Source organism: Panulirus ornatus, chromosome 4 (genome assembly GCF_036320965.1).
Source record: "Panulirus ornatus isolate Po-2019 chromosome 4, ASM3632096v1, whole genome shotgun sequence".
NCBI lineage: Eukaryota > Metazoa > Arthropoda > Malacostraca > Decapoda > Palinuridae > Panulirus > Panulirus ornatus.
The window spans coordinates 3,249,440-3,271,623 of NC_092227.1; the positions used below are offsets into that span (position 1 = coordinate 3,249,440).

Sequence of the window (22,184 nt, forward strand, 5' to 3'; positions counted from 1 at the left end):
TACATCAAATTCTGCTTTATTTTTTTCTAAGATCCTCATTTATACATACCATCATTTTAACTCTTCTATTTAGGGTTACTGTATATATTAAGAAAAAATTTCAATTCTATTCATCACTATATTCGGGTAGATTCAGTTTCTACAGTCTTTTTCTCACCATTATGAGTGTTTTGAATCATTATTCCAGTGTGCTACGACTCTTTCCACAACCAATACATGCATGCCACACACTTCCCTTACAGCCTTTAGTAATGTCATCTAACTGCCTCCACATCACCTCAACCCCACATTTCACTATTGTATCATCTCAATTTTTCAAGTAAATTCTGGAAAGATAATTTTTCACAAATTCTAGAAAGATTTAACCTTTCATTCCTTGATTTTCCTATCTTTCAAACACCTTACTTTGAATCACTTTAACTTACAATTCTACTTCTGCATACATCATTAATGTAAGCAACCATTCTAGTTCTCCAAAGATTCACCTTACCGCACACCATAATCTGCATGTTACAACAAAAGCAGTCATTTCCTCTAAAAAATTCAGTCCTGTTTTACATAGGGCAATAAAATAGCCATGGAAAGTTGGCTTTCATGTAACTGTTTTACATTTTCACCTATATATGTGTTATTTTATAAATATTCAACAAGATGGCATCATCATCAATAATCACTCAAGGTTTCTGAAAGTATAAGATTCTTTATGAAACCTACCTGACAGATTGCATATACAGTAAATACTACCACACAATACACAAATGAAATAAAATCTTGAATAGTCTATACTTATTCTTAAAGTTTCAAAATGACTAGACAGGATACTTCAGTGATAAGTAAAACATTGAGAATACTACTAGTACCTCATGTATCAGAACTTTTAAAGAATGTGACATTTTACTAGGTAACACACATTACAAATAATATCAGTATCATATACACCTTTTTTCAACAGTACAATACACTGACTCAGACAGTCTTCCCCAAACACTTTTGTTATCAGCTAACTGAACACCTTCAAATACAAAAACACTCATTAGCAACACCTGCAATTCACTGAAGAATAGCAACTTGATAATTTAGGTAAAATTATCAAACACTATTTCATTCTTCAGTGAGTGTTATTTTCCCATTGTGAACCAGATGTTACTGACTGAATGAAAGAAAGATGGCACGAAAAAAGACTCCAGCATTCTCTCAGCAAGTAAAAGAAAGGGGGAGATGATGCATAAAAATATGGATATGGGCAGGAATAAGGGAATACAGTGGAAATATGGGAATAAGTGATAAAGAAATGGGAAAATAACACTCACTGAAGAATGAAATAGTGTTTGATAATGTTCAGGAGTCCACCAACTGATGCTACACGATGCACATGGCCAACAAAAAAATATTATAAGGAAGCAAAACAGTATTTCTACCATCTTAAGCTTCCACAGTTAAAAAATCACATAATTTACAAACAAAACAGCAGAAGCTGAAGTTTCACAGTAAATACCCGTTCTGTATTAGACTGGTAATACAACTGGCATAGTTTGGAACAGTGCGGACACCATAAATGAAGCAATATGGAACTTCAAACTAAGGCACATACTCAAACTATGCATGAACAATATAAATATGTCACAGGTTTGGGGAAGGAATAAACTATTTCAAGGTGTCATGTTACAAGCCAATGTCTCTATCTCTTGAATATAACAAAAGTAAAACATCCTGCATACATCATTAACGTAGGAAATTCCTTAATTTTTTTCATAATACATGGTTTTTAACCACACTCACTCTCCCACTGTCTTTCATTTGTCATTTACTTCTATTGCCATACTTAAATACACTAACAAGACCACTTTGGTGCTCCACTTACTACACAATCAACCAATCTCTTCATCATACAATATCTTCCTCTAAAATCATTGTTCATAAGTCCATCCACTCTGCAATCTTCATTTCCAAGAGTCAGAAAATCTATCCTAAATATGTAGTTTTCACCAGCTGTTCTTAAATTAACAGACACAATTCACCTGCATACAGCAGAGATGGTTGTATTTTTTTTCTGAACACAAAACCCGCTTTAGTAACTTTGACCCTCTTGGTACCATCATCTCAGGCGATGTAAAATTAGTAGGGTGCTATATATAGTCCATGATTACTTATTATATTTTCCCACCCCAAGATCCCTCTCTATGGAGCTCGTGCAGTGCAGATGAAGCCGATTACATACATTGGGCAGAACCACAGGTCAAGAAGTGTCGTGATGTGTTTCTGTGTAACGTGAGTGAAGGACAGTTAGGGAATAGGTGTTCAGAATCTTCAGTATGGGAGTCACATCTCAATAATGGAGGTTTTGGTGGTATGTTCACTCTGGTTTTAGTGTTACAAATATGAGTGGCATCTAGAGAGTACATGAGGAAGTGTAACTCATACATGCCAGGGGAATGTAGTTTCAAATGGGTGTATGTTTGGTGGGGCAGAATTTACAATCAACTCTTCTTTGAAATTTCTATCTTCAGTCCATTCAACAATTTCCACACACTGACTTATTCTCCAAAAAAGCCAAAAGATTCCAATCTCCTCATGAACATATAACTTTCTCTTCTCATAAGCACTCATTAAATTCTTTCTCCATTACTTGGAACATTTGCTAGTCTAGTTAATGTCACTATCTCATCTGCATTTATTAGTACCCCTAACTTTCAGTTCCATTCACTTTTCTATCCTACAACAACACATCAGTTTTTCCTATGACTTCACACCTCTCTAACACTGTATTCACTACACAGTCAAAATGAGTACCTTCATGTCACTAAAATCTCAATCATAATGCCCTTTCTTCGTCCAGTTTTACTTTTCATATATGAACTACTCACTTTAATAGGCTTTCCTTAAATGCCATGTACTCTTTAGCATATTCAAAATCTTTGTCCATTAATGCTAACATTAGCTTTTTCTAATTCAAGTCCCACAGACACTTTTCAAAAAAAAAACTCAAGAATCAGTACCTTTACACAAAGGTGTATATTCAAAATCATTTATATCTATTTATTATATTCAAATAAATATCACTCTCAACATGGAATTCCTCTTACAAAAATACAAATCAATATATAGCACATAACTTCGTAACTGATCACAGCTGACTGACCTTATCACAAGCCAAATCACTTAATATTACGATTTGTTATGAAACTAAATGACCTCAGAAACCAAATTCAATCTAATTAAAAGGCATTAAGAGTAGACTGCTCTGCCATTTTGCATATATTTTGTCTGGGTACATACTTTAGCTTTTGAAGTTCAAAAAAGATGTTCCATACACCTCTACATAAAACATCATAATATGTGAAAAGAATTATTCAAAAATTTCTCCTAAGTGCAATCTATGCAGTGTTGGTAGGGTCAACTGATACCTAATTTCTAAAGGAATGAAAACTTAATATCTGATGAAACTAGAAAATGTCAAAGCAGTTTCCCATGATAGTTTATCAATAGATGTTTTTGTTTACCAGGCATAACATAAACTGAGCTACTATAATTGATTATGATATCACTAGCTCTGAAACTAACTGTCTTTTCACTAATCTACGATCAACTTTCAAATGAGACACATATGAGAATGATGTCCATAAAACTACTGATTGTCAAATACATATCATACCCAGGTTAAAAATCTGTCACTTGATGCTATTTGGCATATTGGATACATATCACAATAAACTTTGGTAATGAACTATATGGAGGATGGTTTAGGATATCATGGTAGTCTTATAAATACTGCCCCATCAAGTCATTCTACATTCTTCTGCTCTGTTCACTGTCATGACACTGTAAAAAAGTGACATCTAAAAAATGAGGTTTGTCAAAAATTAATGCGACACCACTGCCAAGTGATGTCACAGGTAGCTGTCTTTATCACGGACTTGCAAAAGATATGAATAATTTAACTACAAGAGAGTATAAGACGTCAAATGCACATACACACACACACACTCAATGAGGTAGGGATGAGTTAATTCTTTGGAATACATTAGGCATGGAGTATAATCATAAGGCAGGATAGCATGCAAGGAGAGTACTGACATGGTAACTCTTACAGGCTTCCATCTATAAAGGCCAAATTCCTCAAGAGATTCTGTATACACATGTTAAAAAGTACTCAAAGCCTGTGTTGCATGAAGTATCATCTTAGTGTTCCACAGGTTAATGATAATATCAAGAAGTGCAAGGCCTGTTCAAAGTAAGAGTTGTACTGTTATTTTCAAAATTATTCTTGGATTATCAAAATGATTTACAGCAGATTTCTAAACTTCATTTAACTGTTTATTATGAGTTCTGTTATTCATGGTAATCTGGCCCTTTAAGATGGTCCTCTTTCAAGTGATGAAAAGACTGACCCTATAACTTTGCCTATGGGATACTATGAGTGATCCTAAATCTGTTCTGTAGATTATCAAAAGATTAAGCGTATGATCACAGTACATATTGCGCTAAGAGGAACACAAGATCTCTGTGGCTCTCATATTCAATAACTTCACTGAAACTCTCGACCTAATCAACAATAATACAAAAATCAACAAAGCCATTAACTTTGGCCTGTGGTCTAATCCCATTCAATAGCTTGTAGGTTCCCCCAATGAGCTGTACACTTCTTGGGGATATCACCATCTTCCAGTCCCCGACATATGGTATCCTACATGACACAGTGATGGAACCCATCTGTTTCCTCATCTTTATCAATGTTACCCTGTGGATGTATCTGGCTGATGAAAACTACTTCAACAACTTTTCTGCTGGTTTCAGGAGTGACAACTGCTCTCCTAACTAATTCATCCTCTAAAACATCCTTAACAGCCTCCAGAACTGGATCACTGCCAAGCATGTCACTGTCAATCAAAACAAGACAAGAATGAATGTTAACCTTGCTTCCAGCCATATCCAATTCATTGTCTCACTAAGACCCAGTTTCATCCAAAATGTTCAATCCACGAAGCTTTTCACTGTTATTTTGGACACTAAAAAGGGATGGAACATCCAAGTACCATTTACAAAACTTTTGGCTTTGTCTCTGCATTTTTTGTTGATAAAAACAACTGGGTTCCCACTACCTGAACTCAAGGATATCTCCAGAACTTTCTCCCAAATTTCAATACACATGTTCATCTAGTCTTCCTCATTATCTACTACACAAAGGCTACTAAAATTAGGTGCAGATAATGGCATGCAAGATCTTCCTCAATCTCTCTACACTGTATATCACGAGGCTCAACATACTGATCAACTAGATTCATCCCAGCCATCATCTGGACCTCTTGCCAACATATCACAAAGGAGCTATTGCACCATCCTTGCCATCATCAACTGCTACCCGGGATCACTTGTCCCTGAGTTGCAGTTTGGTGCCATAACCACACTGAACCCATACAAGCTCAAAAAGACTGCTGTAAGAACAGCCTCCTAGCCATTATGAACATCATCAACAATTAGCAAATAAGTAAACATTAGTACTAGATTTTGTGTAAAGACTGTCTGTCAATGTCCCCCCCACCCTACATACATATTTTAGTCCCACTATTTATGTCGTAAGCAATTTCTCTATAATTTCAGCTTTTGACTGCAGTTAATTCTATAATAATACATCATAAATAGTTATCGTAATCATTACTGTTATCTACCTACTACACAGAGGTGTATATATCAAGCCTGTTTCCTTTTTCTTTAAAACATATCCTCACTCGCCCATTCAAGAGGATCTCATTGTATTAGCAACCATGCACTCCATGGCATAATAAATACAAATATTTGATGAAGGGCATTTTGTACTATCAATATCATTTCATAATTGTCATCCAAGTTCAGAGTTCATTTCTCTGGCTAATATTTTTCACAAGGCTCTGGATCATGTCTGCAAGACTCTTGAACAATGCATGACCTCCATCATCACTGTCCTGAAACTGTTCTTTGTACGCCAAATCATCATAAGTATGAGCCAGGTGCCTCAGTAATGGAAGAGCTTCGTGGAATTGGTAGCGACAAACTCTAACCATGCTGCCCATAGCTGCCACCACTTTATCCACCTGAAAAGTAATACAGGCTCTTATGTAATTATATATATGAAAAACAAAATCTAAGTCCTATAGTACCAACTATATTCATCTTTTCTCAAACTGAGTGTTGGACTGTTATCAACTTCTCAACATCTTAGTTCACAATCATCTTCATATGTTTCAGTATATGAGATCCAATAGCAACTAAAAATGCTTGGTTAAGAATTCTGGAAATTTTCCCAGCTATTATGTATGTAATGCATACTCTATTTTGGTTGTACTGAGAAGTAAGAATGTTGAAATGAAAATGGTTGTCTTATCTCAGGTAAATACAGTACCAGGGCTATGGTAGAAGTAAGGTGGCAGGGAAAATGTAAATAACAAATGATGAGAACCTATGAAAGTAGCAATAATTGAAGGGTAAACCTAAAGAATATGAGTGTAAGCCATTAAATACTGCTTCCATATCAAATGGAGAAAAAAAGCTATGCTCAGAAAAGTTATTTTCATAAAAAGGTCAGACATTTAAAACAAAGCCCTACAATAAACTAAGACAAATCAAATAGACAATTTTGCAAAATATGTGAAAAATTAAAAAAGTCTAAGGAAGCTGAATGGTGTATGTAACTTTTCCTTCCTCCCTAGTCTCATGCCAATAATCATCCCCAAGTAGCAAAGTGCAAATGCACAATCAGTTATAGCAAAACTAACTGACTCTCGCAAGTTGGAAAGGATTAGTGAACAAATCTTGAGTGACCCCTTGGTCCACTTAAGAGAAAATAACTCATTAAGCATGATTATGTTTAATCAACATTAACAGTACATACATGCAGGAAGGCAGGAAGAAAGAAATGAGACCAACTATCCACCATAAATACGAATACTCAGGATGGATACATAATGACTTTCAACAAATATGTAGTTCACACCCGGATGAAGTATTCACAATTAGTAAAAATCTCACAGTAAATAACTTGTTGAGTTACAATATGACTAAGTTATTCAATAACTGTATACTTTTCCCTAATAATCCGAAAGTTAGAATTCATTCAGTCTCAACTCACTGTATCATGATCAGGTCTCAAAGGCATCTCATTTCTTAAAGCAGCGCCCATGTCATAACGTCGATCCCTCCTGTCAAAAGAAGCAACTGCAAGGAGTGATGAAACAGCTGGACACCACCCACCGGTGGCAAGCTGATCATCTATGCTGAGGCGACGAAGTTGGTGCAATCGTTCACCTTCTGCTTCCTCTCGTTCCACTAAAAGGTCATGAAGAAGTGAAACAACCTATGAAGATACAAGATTTTAAGAGTATAAAGCCAGAACTTTCTTTTCATCTAATGCATACAATGAACTGCTCACTTAACAATGGCTTAACATAAAATAAAAGTTTCCCTTACATTCTCTAAATAAAAGCTATGTTAAAGTTCCTTCTCAATATATGAGACTTCAGTCGCAGTTCTATTAGTAATCAGATCAAATGAGAAAAATAGAGAGATACACCTATACATATGATTAAATTTTTTTATAATCATCATCATCATTTCCTGCACTTGCAAGTAGTGTCAGGAGCAGATGAAACATGGCTTCATTCACTCACAACCATTCTCTAACTGTCATGCACTGAAATCAGAATCCCTAGTCCACAGCCAGGTCCCTAGCTGTCATGTGTAATGCATCGAGACCATAACATTATAATATATATGGAGCTTCATTTCACTTACAGCCAGAACATCCAGGTTTCTTTCTTCAAACATACTACCTATCTCTCCTTTCTTCTCATCTTGGTTACAGCCACACATTCAGACACCTCAATCTGAGCCTTCAAGGAGGATGAGCACTCCCCGCTTGACTCCTCCTTCTGTTTCCTTTTTTTTTTATCATAGTTTGTCGCTGTCTTTCACGTTAGCAAGGTAGCGCAAGGAAACAGATGAAAGAATGGCCCAACCCACCCACACACACATACACACACATATACATACATATACATACACAGACATATATATATATATATATATATATATATATATATATATATACATGTACATATTCATACTTGCTGCCTTCATCCATTCCCGTCACCACTCCACCAAACATTTCATGGAAGGCAAGTTGCTTTCTGCGAGACGCAGGGAATACGTGGGAAGTTTCTTCTTCTCCTATCCCCAAGATGTATGAGAAAGTGCAGATGCATGTATTGGAAATATAATGCTTGAGGAGGGTTAATCAAGTAAGAAAAGATAGGGTAAAAAAAAAAGTGCAGCATTAAGATCATGGTTGAGAAAGCTGAAGAGCACGTACTGAAATAGTTTGACTATACAGGGAAAATGAGTCATCAGAGGCTGACAAAGAGAGTATATGTGTCATAAGTGGCGGGACACAGAAAAGGAGACAGAAGAGGAGATGAAAGGAAGGAGTGGAACAGGTTTTAAGTACTCTAGGCCAGAATATGTAAGAGGGTGTAGAGCATGCAAAGGATTGGGCAAATTGGAGCTATTTGGTATAAAGGGGGTGAGATGCTATCAATGGACTGAACTGAAACATGAAGCACCCAGGGAAACCCACAGAAAAGTATTTGGGGCCTGGTCATGGATAAGGGGCTACTGTTATGGCAGCTAGAGAATGGATGTGAGCATATGTGGCCATCCGCTTTGTCTGTTCCTGGCACAACCTTGCTAATGTGGGAAAAATCAAACAACTATGAAAAAAATTAATACAATCATATATCTGTAAACAGGAATATTTCTGAAGATGGATTTTGGAAGAACATAACATGGAGGTTTGATTAGTATAAGTAGAAAAAATTTCCCTACAACAGCCTTAGTTCTTACAAAAGCATACCTTACCTTACCTTTCTAATCAAGGATCCCATTCTCTGCATATATATAAACACACAGAAAAAAAATTCATCCTCCTAACAAGTGGCTTGGGATAAAATTTTAAAATACTGACCTTAAGCTGAAGAGGTAAACTCTTAAAATCTTGCCGATCAAACACTTTGCGTAAAACTTCCAGTCCCCCATGCTGCAGTAATACTTGCTGTCCATATGGAAATCCTCTGACCAGGCATGACAGTGCAAACACAGCCTTACGTGCAACACCCTCCTATACGTACGAAATAGGTACTCATTACTTGATCAATCCAATGAAGTCAAGCAAAAAAAAAAAAAAAACTGGAACTGGGCACACTTATACGAGTTTCCAGCCAATGTTTAGAGCACACCAATCATGAAAGAGACTATATGTCTAATTACTGACAGAAAAGATCGTGACACTAAAATGTCATGACAATAAAGAAAGCTGACTGGAATAATTTGTTGGGCCTTGAACACAAAAGAAAGAGAGAAGGCAGATGCGTTGGAAGACAAATGCCTATGGAAAACACATGTCATGAGCTGATCACCAGAAATGACAATGACAGAGATGTATGATAGCAAGTGCTGCCTGACTTACAGGGCCAACATAGGTGTGCTGATATAATGAGAAGCATACAGAGAGGAAGAACAAAGATAGACTAACAGAATTTTGTCTATGAGATAGGGGAAGAGGAGGCTAAAGAGGAGATGGAAGGATGGTATGAAAGAGGCTTTGGGGCCTGCAGCTTGAACATTTGGAAGGTGAAAGGTGTAAACTGAGTAGACTGGAAAGGAGTAATGTGGTATATATTGGGGGCAGAGAATGTTGTCACTGTGTTCAGCCAGGGTACCAGTATATGTAGCAACCATGGTAAACTATGGAGTAGTCTGTGGAACTTGGTTGCTAATGGTAATCTCTGGTTTTGGTGTGGTAGACATGACAGCAAGAAATGGTGTGTGCAAATGAGGTCATTGTTCATCTGTTCCTGACACTATCTTGCCAAAATGAGAAAGGCATCTGGGTATAAAAATGTTACAGGAAATGAAGACAACAGAGACTCCCTATCACACAAATGAGATGACACTGTCAAAATGAATACACTGCAATGATGTGAAGAAAATATTAATCATGATTAGCAACACTGATATACATACATTCAAATACTGACACCAAAGGAAATCACTAAAACTTTTTAAAATGAAACGAACAAGAGTCAACTGCAGTTATACAAATGAAATGAAAGCAAAGAATAAGCAAATGATATGAAAAAAAATAATGATAAAAGCCCATTACAGTGATGTGATAATCATTACATCAACAAAAACTAATCAATATTATGTAACTATGAATCAGCTAAAATTATCATTCTACACTTATTTGCCATTTCCCATTTAAGAGAGAGAGAGAGAGAGAGAGAGAGAGAGAGAGAGAGAGAGAGAGAGAGAGAGAGAGAGAGAGCACAATATGCGACACTGAACCATTTCCCTCTTTCCTCTGTTCCTAAAATTTGGAAAGAAATATGACATGACAAGAGTACTGGATCTCCAACCTCCCTACTCTGAACCTCTTAACTTACTAAAGAAAATTGGGAATATTCTACAAAAGAGGTCATGTTCGAAATGTTAATACAATGAAGGTCATAATAAAAGTAGCTCCCAATGATGTCAAATGCTAAGCATAAATTCAGAACCTACACAAGGTAAATAATAATGCTTGGAGAAAGAAAGTGATTCATATGTGGTATCTACTGATCTGAAAAAGCATATGAAAAGGCTTGCAGAAGGGCCTTGTGAAAGGCACTATGAATAAACGGGGTGAATGGAAAGTTACTATAAGCAACAAAGAGTTTTTGTTTTTACCACAACAGTAAGGTATGTGTACAGGTGGAAGAGGAGAGAGCGTGAGTGGTTCTTGGTGATGATAGGTTTGTATCAAGGATGTATGATGTCACCACAGTAGTTAAATCTGCTTATGGATGGTGTGGTAAGGGAGGTGAATGCAAAGACCTTAAAGCAAATGGAATGTCTACAGTATATTGGGGGTGGGGGAGTCTGGAGAGTGAATCAGTTGCTGTGATAGAAACTCCTGAAGTTACTAAATGCAATGAAGATTCTTTAACATGACAGTAAGGCACGTGTGCAAGTGGAGGAGAAGGGGTGGGTGGTTCTCGGTGAAAGTAGGTGTCAAGAATATAAAATGTCACCAAGGTAGTTTAATCTGCCACGGATGATGTGGTAAGGGAGGTGAATGCAAAGTCCTTAAAACATATGGCAGGTCTACAGTATGCTGATGGTGGGTTAGCCTGGTAAGTGAATCAGTTGCCATTTGCAAATGATGCAGCTTTGGTGGAAGACTCATAAAAGAAACTCTTGAAGCTCGTACATAGTCTGGGACAGTGTGAAAGGAAAGTGCTGGAAGCGAACATGAGCAAGAGTAAGGTAATGAGATACAGCTGGGAGACAAGATGGCTTGAGAGTAAATCTGAATGTGAAGGATCTGGAGGAAGTGGAGTACTCAGATACATTGGAGTGGACCTGGTAGCTGAAGGATTTTTAGACCCTAAGTGAATCAAAGGGTGGGAGACAGGGATAAGGTCTTGAGAGTATTAAAAAGGGTGTGGAAGGAAAGGTTAATGTCTATTATGGTAAGGATAGGTATGTTTGAAGGTAGGAGTCCAAAAATGTTGTATGGATGTTTGTCTTGGGCCCAATATGCAAAAGAATGGAAGAGGGTGGACAAGTTTGAAATGAGGCAACTGAATGTATAAATAATGGCAGTGTAAGAGAGAGAGGTATATTATAAGGCAGAGTGTACAACAAAGGGGTTGAAGTAAGCAGAGTATCATGGTAAGAGCTGATGAAAGTGTTATGCCGATATGGTTGGGACGTGGAGAGGCTGAGCAAAGAAAGACTAACGAAAAGATTATCTGTGTCACAAGTGGAAGGAGCAAGGAGAAAGGGGTGGCTGAAAAGGCAACGGAATGATGAAGTGAAAGAGGCTTTGAATCATCAGACTTTGAGTATTCAGGAGGGTGAAAGATTTGCATGGGATTCAACAAATTAGAGCATTATGGGGGAAATGTGCTGTTCATGGGCTGAACCAGGGTTTATGAAGAAGAGGTAACCACAGAATGTTCTGTAGTGCTTGATCATGGACAAGGGATTTTAGTTCCAGTGCATTATACACGATACCTAGAGAGCAGATGTCAACAAGAGAGGCCATTGTTTGTCCATTCCCAGCAGCAGCTTACAATTATGAGAAATGGCATACTTGTATGACAGGAAAAATATATGATAAAACAACAAGCAAATATGGGGCATGTGAATCTAACCTGTGTATCGTATGCTATTGCCCTAATCAAAGACTGCACTAAACCAGCCTCCACGGCAGCAATTTGAACCTTGGGATTACTCTGAACTGCAGAACCCAACAGATGAAGTGCACCTTGCTTTACTTCAGTGCTACTTGAATTTATTCCTGTTAACACTATCTGATTCAGGCCACCTGAAATATGACAGAAATAAACACAAAACTTGTTATAGTGCATCAAATATAGGGAGAGGGTCACTATATCAAAGAATGCAAGGTTAACAACTAAGCTGATTTACAGTTTTTGATTAAATATCTTCCCAAATGTTTATTCAGTCAGTCATAATCTGCAAGCAGTTCAATGTCAAAATTTAAAAATTCAAATTTAGTATCATTACTGAAAAATACTGTAAGTACTGTTTACCAGATGTCCACTGATGCTGTTACTGATAATGTACTATAAATTGTAGCTAATTCTACATTACAAAGCAAAATAACGCAAAACAAAATTGGCAACAGACCAAGTCTTTCATGTTTTTTTTAAACCATTATGTATCTTCATCATGAAAGTTCTGTAATGCCGTAAGGAAAAATATTAGTTACCAGTCTCCCAACAGTCATAATTTGATGCATTCACTTTGGCAATGAAGATGTATGGGAAAATGCTGATTATATATGTATACGTTTTCAAATTTTCTGCCCACATTTCAATACGCCAGTGGTAACCAGAAGTACATGTACGAATGGCATATGTCATCCAGAACTCGAATCAACCCAAACAAAATTCCTCAAGCCTCCAAGTCACCCAGTCATAATTTGATACATTCATTTTGGTAATGAAGATGCAAGAGAAAGTACTGATCATGAATAGGCCAGTGGTTTCTTGAAGTATGTATACAAATGGCATATGTCACCCAGAACTCGAAATAACCCAGAGAAAATTTCTCAAGCTTCTTAATCATCCACAGGTCACTATTTCAGGAAAAGGTCCCTCACAAGCTCATAAGCAGTTCCTTCTACAACATGGCAAACATATGAGAATATATGGGGTCCATATAATGATGACTGATCAACTACCCACCAGGAGACCATAAGGAGAATGACTGAATACTATGTTATAAGAATAAAACTTTGTTTATGACTTGCCTCAAGGAAAAGTTTCTAATATAGCAATGTCATGATAATTGATAAATCAACTTATTAATAACACCATTATGTGTTATCAACATATTTAGAAAAATCTTTCCTTTAGATGGATGGTTATCAAGAAAGGCCTTTAATTTCCATGGCATTTGGTCTCACATGTATTGTGTCTTTACCTTCATACATTTTATCAACTTTTGACTTTTGTACTTTATTCATAAGCCAAAAATTCACCTTTCAAATTTCACAAACTTTTCACTAAACTACGAAAGTGATTTCTTTTTTGTAAAGTACTTAAAAAACTCATGCATCATCAGAACTAAAGAAAACACATCTTTTAGAAGAAATACAAAGGGTGAACTTCTTGTATCAATGTTTTTCTAAACCCCTTAAAATGTTATTAATGGATCTGTAGCATCTACCCAAGAAAATATTCTTATCTTTTAATCTCTACACATGGCTAGATACTAGTGACTTGAATAATACTCAAATGCTCTAAGAAAAAAATAATAATAATCCCAGATTGTATCCTATCTCAAAAGCATTCCAATACCTTTAGAGGTGTTCCTCTGCACTTGAAGATAACCATCAATATCTTCAACTTACCCATATCAACAAAGCTGATAGCATTATCAAACTGATGAACAAGATACTCTAAATCTTCCAGAATGCTGACGCGATCATTATCAGAATACGAAGTGTGATACTGATCTATCAGTCTAGTCAGTATCTCCAGATCAGTTTCAACTGCAAGATTCAAGTCATCAAAGTCTTTCTTTAGTTCCCCATATGAGCGGAATTTCCCCTTAGCCTTTAATGCTTCATCACCAAGTTCCTTAAAAAAAAAAGACAAATTATAATCTGCAAAAATAATAGTTATATTTCATAATCTAAAAAGATGATTTGGTGGAAAAGGAAGTATGTTATTCAATATGCGTACAAAAACTTCAGATTAATTCAGGTGTACACCTATTTCTCATTTATCACAACTGCACATCTCAGTACCATACTAATTTACCACAATTTAGTTTTTTACCAAAATATTCAGTTTTTGCATTGCATTTTATTTTATTACAATGAAGGTGCAATCCAGCTGTTCAAGCTACTTCCAGTTGTGCAGCAGCCAAGAACTATCTAGGATACACATCAATGCATTTTTGCTCTACTGCAAATGTATTCTTACATGTTCCAAAGACCAAAGATGCTAGGTATAAGAGTAGAAGCAGATAATCCTGCCACTCCATGGGAATGACCCCCAACAATGAAAACAGTTCCCTCAGCCTTCGAGAGAAAAGAAAGCACCTCTATCACTTTAGTACAGAATTAATAAGCTGTATTATGTTAGTCGTCTACAATATCTATGGTACTTACAATAGGGTTAGGCTCCTAGGGAAAAACATTGCAAATTGAACCTATCTCAAGTCAAGCATATGAAACCTACACTTCAGGGTGCTATGTTTTCCTGAACAAAATATTTTTTTCAATCTTAATCTTTATGGATGAACTATAACTGAAACAGCATACCACCTACATACCATACTTTGTGATGATGTACTTTTGGTGATACTTATCAAAAAATTACTGAAAAAAGTACTAAAAATGTGATGAGTGCTTGTGCTGATGCCAGAGTGGAATACAATAGGATGAGGGTTACTGGAAAGTATAGTGAGCTACCCTGTGCTTATCTATATTACTCCCTGAATTATCTGATTCAGCCATGTTGCCATATCCCATGTAATGCAGATGAAATTTAAGGCACCATATAAGACTCTGGCCAAACTACATTTCCCCCTAATACATGGGTGTCTATGGGAAAAAACTTCAAATACTGCAGTTTCAATTATCAAAAGAAAAAAAAAATGAATGTAGCTCTGGCAATGAACAAGGTGTATTCCTCATCATTCACATAAAACTGGTTGTTTCCATACAGTTGCTCTCAGCAAATTGGAAAAGCAGCAAATTTTGAAGTTTTCCAATAATATCTTTTTAACTCCAAAGACTTCATTTTTTCAGGCATCTAATTCTTTTGACACTTTTCTTGTATATATTGATACAATACTCTTAAACCACCACCAATTCACATTCTTACGCTTTTTCTTGCTTATCAATTCCACCATCTCAAACTTACTTCATTTATCACCTTCAGTCATTCATTTTAACAGATTATATTTTTTCATGCAAACAAAAGGTAATGCACACCTTGTATGACAAACACACCACAAAAAAGGTATTTCATAATTTTTCAAGTAGTTAAGATTATCCACAAGCTGGGCACTGCAATGCATTCAGATTGTTTAGTTCTCTTCATTAATTCAGCAGTTCCATCTACCACTCTTAATTGTAATTAGTAAAAACAACAATGCAAGGCTTATGTCAACAGTATCAACACATTTCACTGTCCTTAAACAGCTTCAACTGTGCCAAGCAATATGACATGCATCCCACTATTTAAACTAATACAATGCACCTAAGTAAACTTTACATCTTTTCACCTTTTACATTTCACTAAAATAACACAATCTATGGACAGTTCAAACTGTTTCTACACTCAACAACCAAGTGATGAAGCCTTAATATTGTAAAAATTAAACAAACCACTTACCTTTGGAGTCAAACTATCTTCATTCTTAATATTCTTTAGAGCTTCAATAATATTCTCTCGCATCAGTGCAGCTTTTGGGTCCTCTTTGTTTTGAGTACTTGGGAGCAAGTCCTCAGACATGGGTGATTCTGATGAGATTACTGCCTGAGTCAAACCAGTGTGCCCAGTCCTACGGAGCCTCTCCAGAGACTCCTGGTACTCTTTTCCATCATCCCCATCCATTAGTTTTGCCTCTTTTAATCCAGTTTGAAGGTTCATCCGTATATGAAGACCAGGAAGAAGCACCTGATCTACAACATGAATTTCATGAGGAACAAGAACTGGATATCTAGATTAACATAAAAAATATAGAACACCTTAAACTTTGAATCAAATCAGTTACTATATCAGACATGCCTCTACACATATCTACACATAAAAATAAAGAAGGAGTCAAGCGGGGAGTGCTCACCCTCCTCAAGGCTCAGATTGAAAGAGACAGGTAGTAAGCATGAGGAAAGAAACCTGGATGTTCTGGCTATGATTGAAACGAAGCTCTAGGGTAAAGGAGAAGAATGGTTTGGAAAAGTCTTGGGAGTAAAGTCAGGAGTTAGTGATGGGACAAAAGATAAGGAATGAGTAGCACTACCCCTGAAGCAAGGGTTGTAGGAGTGTGTGATAGAGTGTAAGAAAGTAAAGTCTAAATTGATGTGGGTAAACTTGAAAGTGGGTGGAGAGAGAAGGGTGATTATTGGTGCTTATGCATCTGGTCATAAGGAAGATCATGAGAAGCAAGTGTTTTGGAAGCAGCTGTGTCAGAAGCTTTGGTGCACAGGACCAGGTATTGGTGATGGACGATTTAAATGCAAAGGTGTGAAATGTGGCAGACAAGGGTATAACTGGTGTACATGGGGTATTCAGTGTCATGAATGGAAATGGTGAAGAGCTTGTGAATTTGTGTGCTGAAAAAAAGACAGGTGATTAGGAATGCCTGACTTAAAAAGAGATATACATAAGTACACGTATGTGAGTAGGAGAGGTAGTCAAAGGACATTATTAGATTACATGTTAATTGATAGGCATGTAAAGGAAAGACTTACATACTAAAGAAAAACTGATCTAGCTTACTACTTGAGTTCCTCAAAAAAATGTATCAACTTTTTTTTTATTTATTTATTTATTTTGCTTTGTCGCTGTCTCCCGCGTTTGCGAGGTAGCGCAAGGAAACAGACGAAAGAAATGGCACAACCCACCCCCATACACAATGTACACACACACACACCCACACACGCAAATATACATACCTATACATCTCAATGTACACATATATATACACACACAGACACATACATATATACCCATGCACACAATTCACACTGTCTGCCCCTATTCATTCCCATCACCACCTCGCCACACATGGAATACCATCCCCCTCCCCCCTCATGTGTGTGAGGTAGCACTAGGAAAAGACAACAAAGGCCCCATTCGTTCACACTCAGTCTCCAGCTGTCATGCAATAATGCCCGAAACCACAGCTCCCTTTCCACATCCAGGCCTCACACAACTTTCCATGGTTTACCCCAGACGCTTCACATGCCCTGATTCAATCCACTGACAGCATGTCACCCCTGGTATACCACATCGATCCAATTCACTCTATTCCTTGCCCGTCTTTCACCCTCCTGCATGTTCAGGCCCTGATCACACAAAATCTTTTTCACTCCATCTTTCCACCTCCAATTTGGTCTCCCACTTCTCCTCATTCCCTCCACCTCCGACACATATATCCTCTTGGTCAATCTTTCCTCACTCATTCTCTCCATGTGCCCAAACCACTTCAAAACACCCTCTTCTGCTCTCCCAACCACGCTCTTTTTATTTCCACACATCTCTCTTACTCTTACATTACTTACTCGATCAAACCACCTCACACCACACATTGTCCTCAAACATCTCATTTCCAGCACATCCACCCTCCTGTGCACAACTCTATCTATAGCCCACGCATCGCGACCATACAACATTGTTGGAACCACTATTCCTTCAAACATACCCATTTTTGCTTTCCGAGATAATGTTCTCGACTTCCACACATTCTTCAAGGCTCCCAGGATTTTCGCCCCCTCCCCCACCCTATGATTCACTTCCGCTTCCATGGTTCCATCCGCTGCCAGATCCACTCCCAGATATCTAAAACACTTTACTTCCCCCAGTTTTTCTCCATTCAAACTTTTTTAAATCATAAACTTTCCAAAGCTCCTAAGCATTTCAGCAACATGATTTGAGTGTACAACAAAAACTGACACAGTAATTCATAAGGGAAAGTATTTCACATTTTCTTATCTAAGCCATCTTAAAAGTTGGATTTAAAAAATAGTATTTCTAATTCTTGTCACATCATAAGTTTCTACATTATATTTAGAAAAGAATCAGTGAAAAAATTTTCAAAAATGTAACTCTAACCCATGTCTAAGAAACAGGTATCTATCAATTACCTATTTATCTATTCATCATACTTAATCGCAGTTTCCCGCATCAGTGAGGTAGGGCCAGGAAACAGACAAGGAATGGTCCATCCACTCATGTACACACACACACACACACACACATATACATACCTATCCCTTTCAATGTATACATACATATACATACACAGACATATACATATATACACATGTACATATTCATACTTGCTGCCTTCATCCATTCCTGTCGCCAGGACAAAGGCCACATTCGTTCACACTCAGTCTCTAGCTTTCATGTGTAATGCACAGAAACGTTTCCTTTCCACATCTAGGCCCCACAAAACTTTCCATGGTTTACCCCAGATGCTTCACATGTCCTGGTTCAATCCATTGAGAGCACATCCACCCCAGTATACTACATCGTTCCAATTCACTCTATTCCTTGCATGCCTTTCACCCTCCTGTATGTTCGGGCCCCGAGCGCTCAAAATCTTTTCCACTCCATCCTTCCACCTCCAATTTGATCTCCCACGTCTCCTCGTTCCCTCCATCTCTGACACATATATCCTCTTTGTCAATCTTTCCTCACTCATTCTCTCAGTGTGAGCAAACCATTTCAATACACCCTCTTCTGCTCTCACAACCACGCTCTTTTTATTACTACATATCTCTCTTACCCTTTCATTCCTTACTCGATCAAACCACCTCACACCACATATTGTCCTCAAACATTTCATTTCCAACACATCCACCCTCCTCCGCACAACCCTATCTGTAGCTCATGCCTCACAACCATATAACATTGTTGGAACCACTATTCCTTCAAACATACCCATTTTTGCTCTCCAAGATAACGTTCTCGCCTTCCACACATTCTTCAACACTCCCAGAACCTTTTCCCCCTCCCCCATCCTGTGACTCACTTCTGCTTCCATGGATCCATCCACTGCTAAATCCACTCCCAGATATCTAAAACACCTTCACTTCCTCCAGTTTTTCTCCCTTCAAACTTACCTCCCAACTAACTTGTCCCTCAACCCTTGCTTTTATTCACATTTACTCTCAGCTTTCTTCTTTCACACACTTAACCAAACTCAGTCACCAACTTCTGCAGTTTCTCTCCCGAATCAGCCACCAGCGCTGTATCATCAGCAAACAACAACTGACTCACTTTCCAAGCCCTCTCATCCACAACAGGTTGCATACTTCCAAAACTCTTGCATTTACCTCCCTAACAAACCCATCCATAAACAAATTAAACACCCATGGAGACATCAAGCACCCCTGCCACAAACCGACATTCACTGGGAACCAATCACTTTCCTCTCTTCCTACTCATACACATGCCTTACATCCTTGATAAAAAACTTTTCACTGCTTCTAGCAACTTACATCCCACACCATATGCTCTTAAATCCTTCCACAGAGCATCTCTATCAACTCTATCATATGCCTTCTCCAGCTCCATAAATGCTACATACAAATCCATCCGTTTTTCAAAGTATTTCTCAAGTACATTCTTCAAAGCAAACACCTGATCCACACATCCTCTACCACTTCTGAAAACACACTGCTCTTCCCCAATCTGATGCTCTGTACATGCCTTTACCCTCTCAATCAATACCCTTCCACATAATTTCCTAGGAATTCTCAGCAAACATATACCTCTGTAATTTGAACACTCACTTTTACCCCCTTTGCCTTTGTAAAATGCACATACATGAACATATACATAACATACACATACATATGTACACATGTACATTATTCATACTTGCCTTTGTCCATTCCCACTGCTACTCCACCCCACAGGAAGCAGCATCGTTACCCCCCGCTTCAGTGAGGTATAAGCAATAAAACTTGCATTCTAGATGTTAAACACAATGTCGATGCCATAAAGTTCACTGAACTATTTCAGAAAATCTCAATGAAAAAAGACATTGTTCGATAAAAATAAAATCACAACAAATGAATTAATGAAATATTTCTGCAAGGTAGTGAACTACTGAAAACATTTATCCCCCCACATAAAATTACCCACCTGCTTCAACAGTCTGCCATTCCCTGGTAGGAATAAAGACCTTTTTCAAGTCAACAGGCTTCTGTCCAGTGAATCCTTCAACAGTTACCTCATCGTCCTGGTCCAGGTCCTCCTCAGTCTCCACTACTGACAGCTGATTACTCTGACTCCAAGTGTCAGCTGCCATCAACACTATCACCACAAGTGTTATTATAAATCCAAGTACCCTCTTCATTCTTCCTTTTCTTTAATCTGTAAATGAAACAACTTCAATCACCAGGACTTATACTGTACCCAAACATACCCGCATTGTATAGCTCATTATATGCCAAGGGTACTAATCGAACACAAAATGCCTTTCTAAATCACACAAATCAGACATCTCAAACTTGTATTTATCAAATATCCCAGCAGGAATGTTCAGCATAATATTCTAATAAGAAAAGAAAATGATAATCATAGTAACATAAGACAGCAACTTTATCCTAGTTGAAATACATAAAAAATGACGAAAAAAGAATGGGATATTCAGTGCACTGGCATGATTACAGAAACACCCATAAAGGAATGTTCTATCTTACCTTTCATACTAAATGAAGTGATAATAGTATAATAAAGACACTCGGTTTTATAAATGTAGAAAAAGGTAATACACTTGTACAAAATCAACAGAAAGTATGGAAACTTCACCTAACCTCCCTAGCAGCACACACTTAAAATGTTAATACTCTATTCCAACGGAAATGATTCTGTCACAGTAACATGCACTGCCAACATGCTGCAAGATGTCAACAAACAGATGATATAACGAATAGCCGAGTAATTCTTAGCAGATGAATAAGATGGTATATTTCCTTTCAGCAACTAGGTGATGCTTTTATAGGTCCTGTTGATATTTTACAAGTTCTTTTCCTACTTCTACATTAAGACCCCATATTTTACCATATAGACATAATCTTTTGTGTCTCAGTTAATAGGCAGTGGCTACGGGTATGATCGGCATACAAATAGCAAAGTATAATCAGGGTACGTCGGGGCAACCATAGTCACTGCCATATACATAACCTTGTTACGTCTACCATAGTCACTGCCATATACATAACCTTGTTACACGTCTACCATAGTCACTGCCATTTGCATAACCTTGTTACACGTCTCCATTGCTCCTGATGACGAGAATATAGGTTCATTAGGATATTCATTTCATGGCATTTAGTGGTGTTCGTTGTTTAAGTACTTAAGGCTCCTGGGTAAACCATATGACTGACATATCTATTCATCCATTTCTTCAAGGTAACATCCTTTGTCCTATATGGAAATACCTTTGTCTTCATCTTAACTTCATATATATCATTCACTTACTATATGCCAATTTTTAGTTAAACCATTATAAATCAGTTATAACAGGAAACTGTCACCGCTAACTTCACATCGGCTCCATTTGGCAACCTGAATAGCCTTACCTTCCACCTTTGCCAAAAGACTTCTAGAACCGTGGTAGTTCCTCCTCTGAGTGATAATATGTATATGTCTTCAGAGTGTTTGGCTGTAAAAGTTATTCATCATTGGTGTCGTTGATGCAATATTGAGTGAGTCGTGTACCAACCCTGGAGTCCCACGTCATCTCGGCTACACGTTGTTGTCCTAACTACGAGCCCATTTATTTACCTAAATATTCTCCTGTCATTAACCTTTTTATGTGATTAATATACATGAACCTCATATGGATATTCAAATATTTATCAGATATTAATCAATAACAAATCTGCA

The 22,184-nt window shown here is 37.4% G+C and overlaps 1 protein-coding gene across 3 annotated transcripts; it reads right to left on the reverse strand.

The window, feature by feature from the left end:
* Positions 1–580: 580 nt before the first annotated feature.
* Sil1 (Sil1 nucleotide exchange factor) lies at positions 581–22,041 on the reverse strand. 3 transcript variants are annotated; one of them, XM_071692482.1, is made up of 8 exons: positions 21,878–22,041; positions 20,436–20,666; positions 15,951–16,240; positions 13,955–14,183; positions 12,228–12,400; positions 8,993–9,145; positions 7,103–7,327; positions 581–6,068 (listed from the first exon to the last, which is right to left on the reverse strand). In XM_071692482.1, the coding sequence occupies exons 2-8, from the start codon at positions 20,647–20,649 to the stop codon at positions 5,847–5,849; spliced, it is 1,506 nt and encodes a 501-aa protein (XP_071548583.1). In that variant the 5' UTR covers positions 20,650–20,666; positions 21,878–22,041; the 3' UTR covers positions 581–5,846. The 3 variants fall into 3 exon arrangements, with proteins under 3 accessions (XP_071548583.1, XP_071548574.1, XP_071548591.1); XM_071692473.1 differs by lacking the exon at positions 21,878–22,041 and adding an exon at positions 21,777–21,796 and having other exon boundaries at positions 3,025–6,068; XM_071692490.1 differs by lacking the exon at positions 21,878–22,041 and having other exon boundaries at positions 3,025–6,068; positions 15,951–16,235; positions 20,436–20,569.
* Positions 22,042–22,184: the final 143 nt, after the last annotated feature.

Coding starts and splice junctions, on each gene's coding strand:
- Sil1 (XM_071692482.1), bottom strand. CDS start 20,649: ATGAAGAGGGTACTTGGATTTATAATAACACTTGTGGTGATAGTGTTG. Junction 16,241..20,435: donor ATGGCAGACTGTTGAAGCAG/GTGGGTAATTTT, acceptor TTCATGTTGTAG/ATCAGGTGCTTCTTCCTGGT. Junction 12,401..13,954: donor TATCAGCTTTGTTGATATGG/GTAAGTTGAAGA, acceptor GTCATATTTCAG/GTGGCCTGAATCAGATAGTG.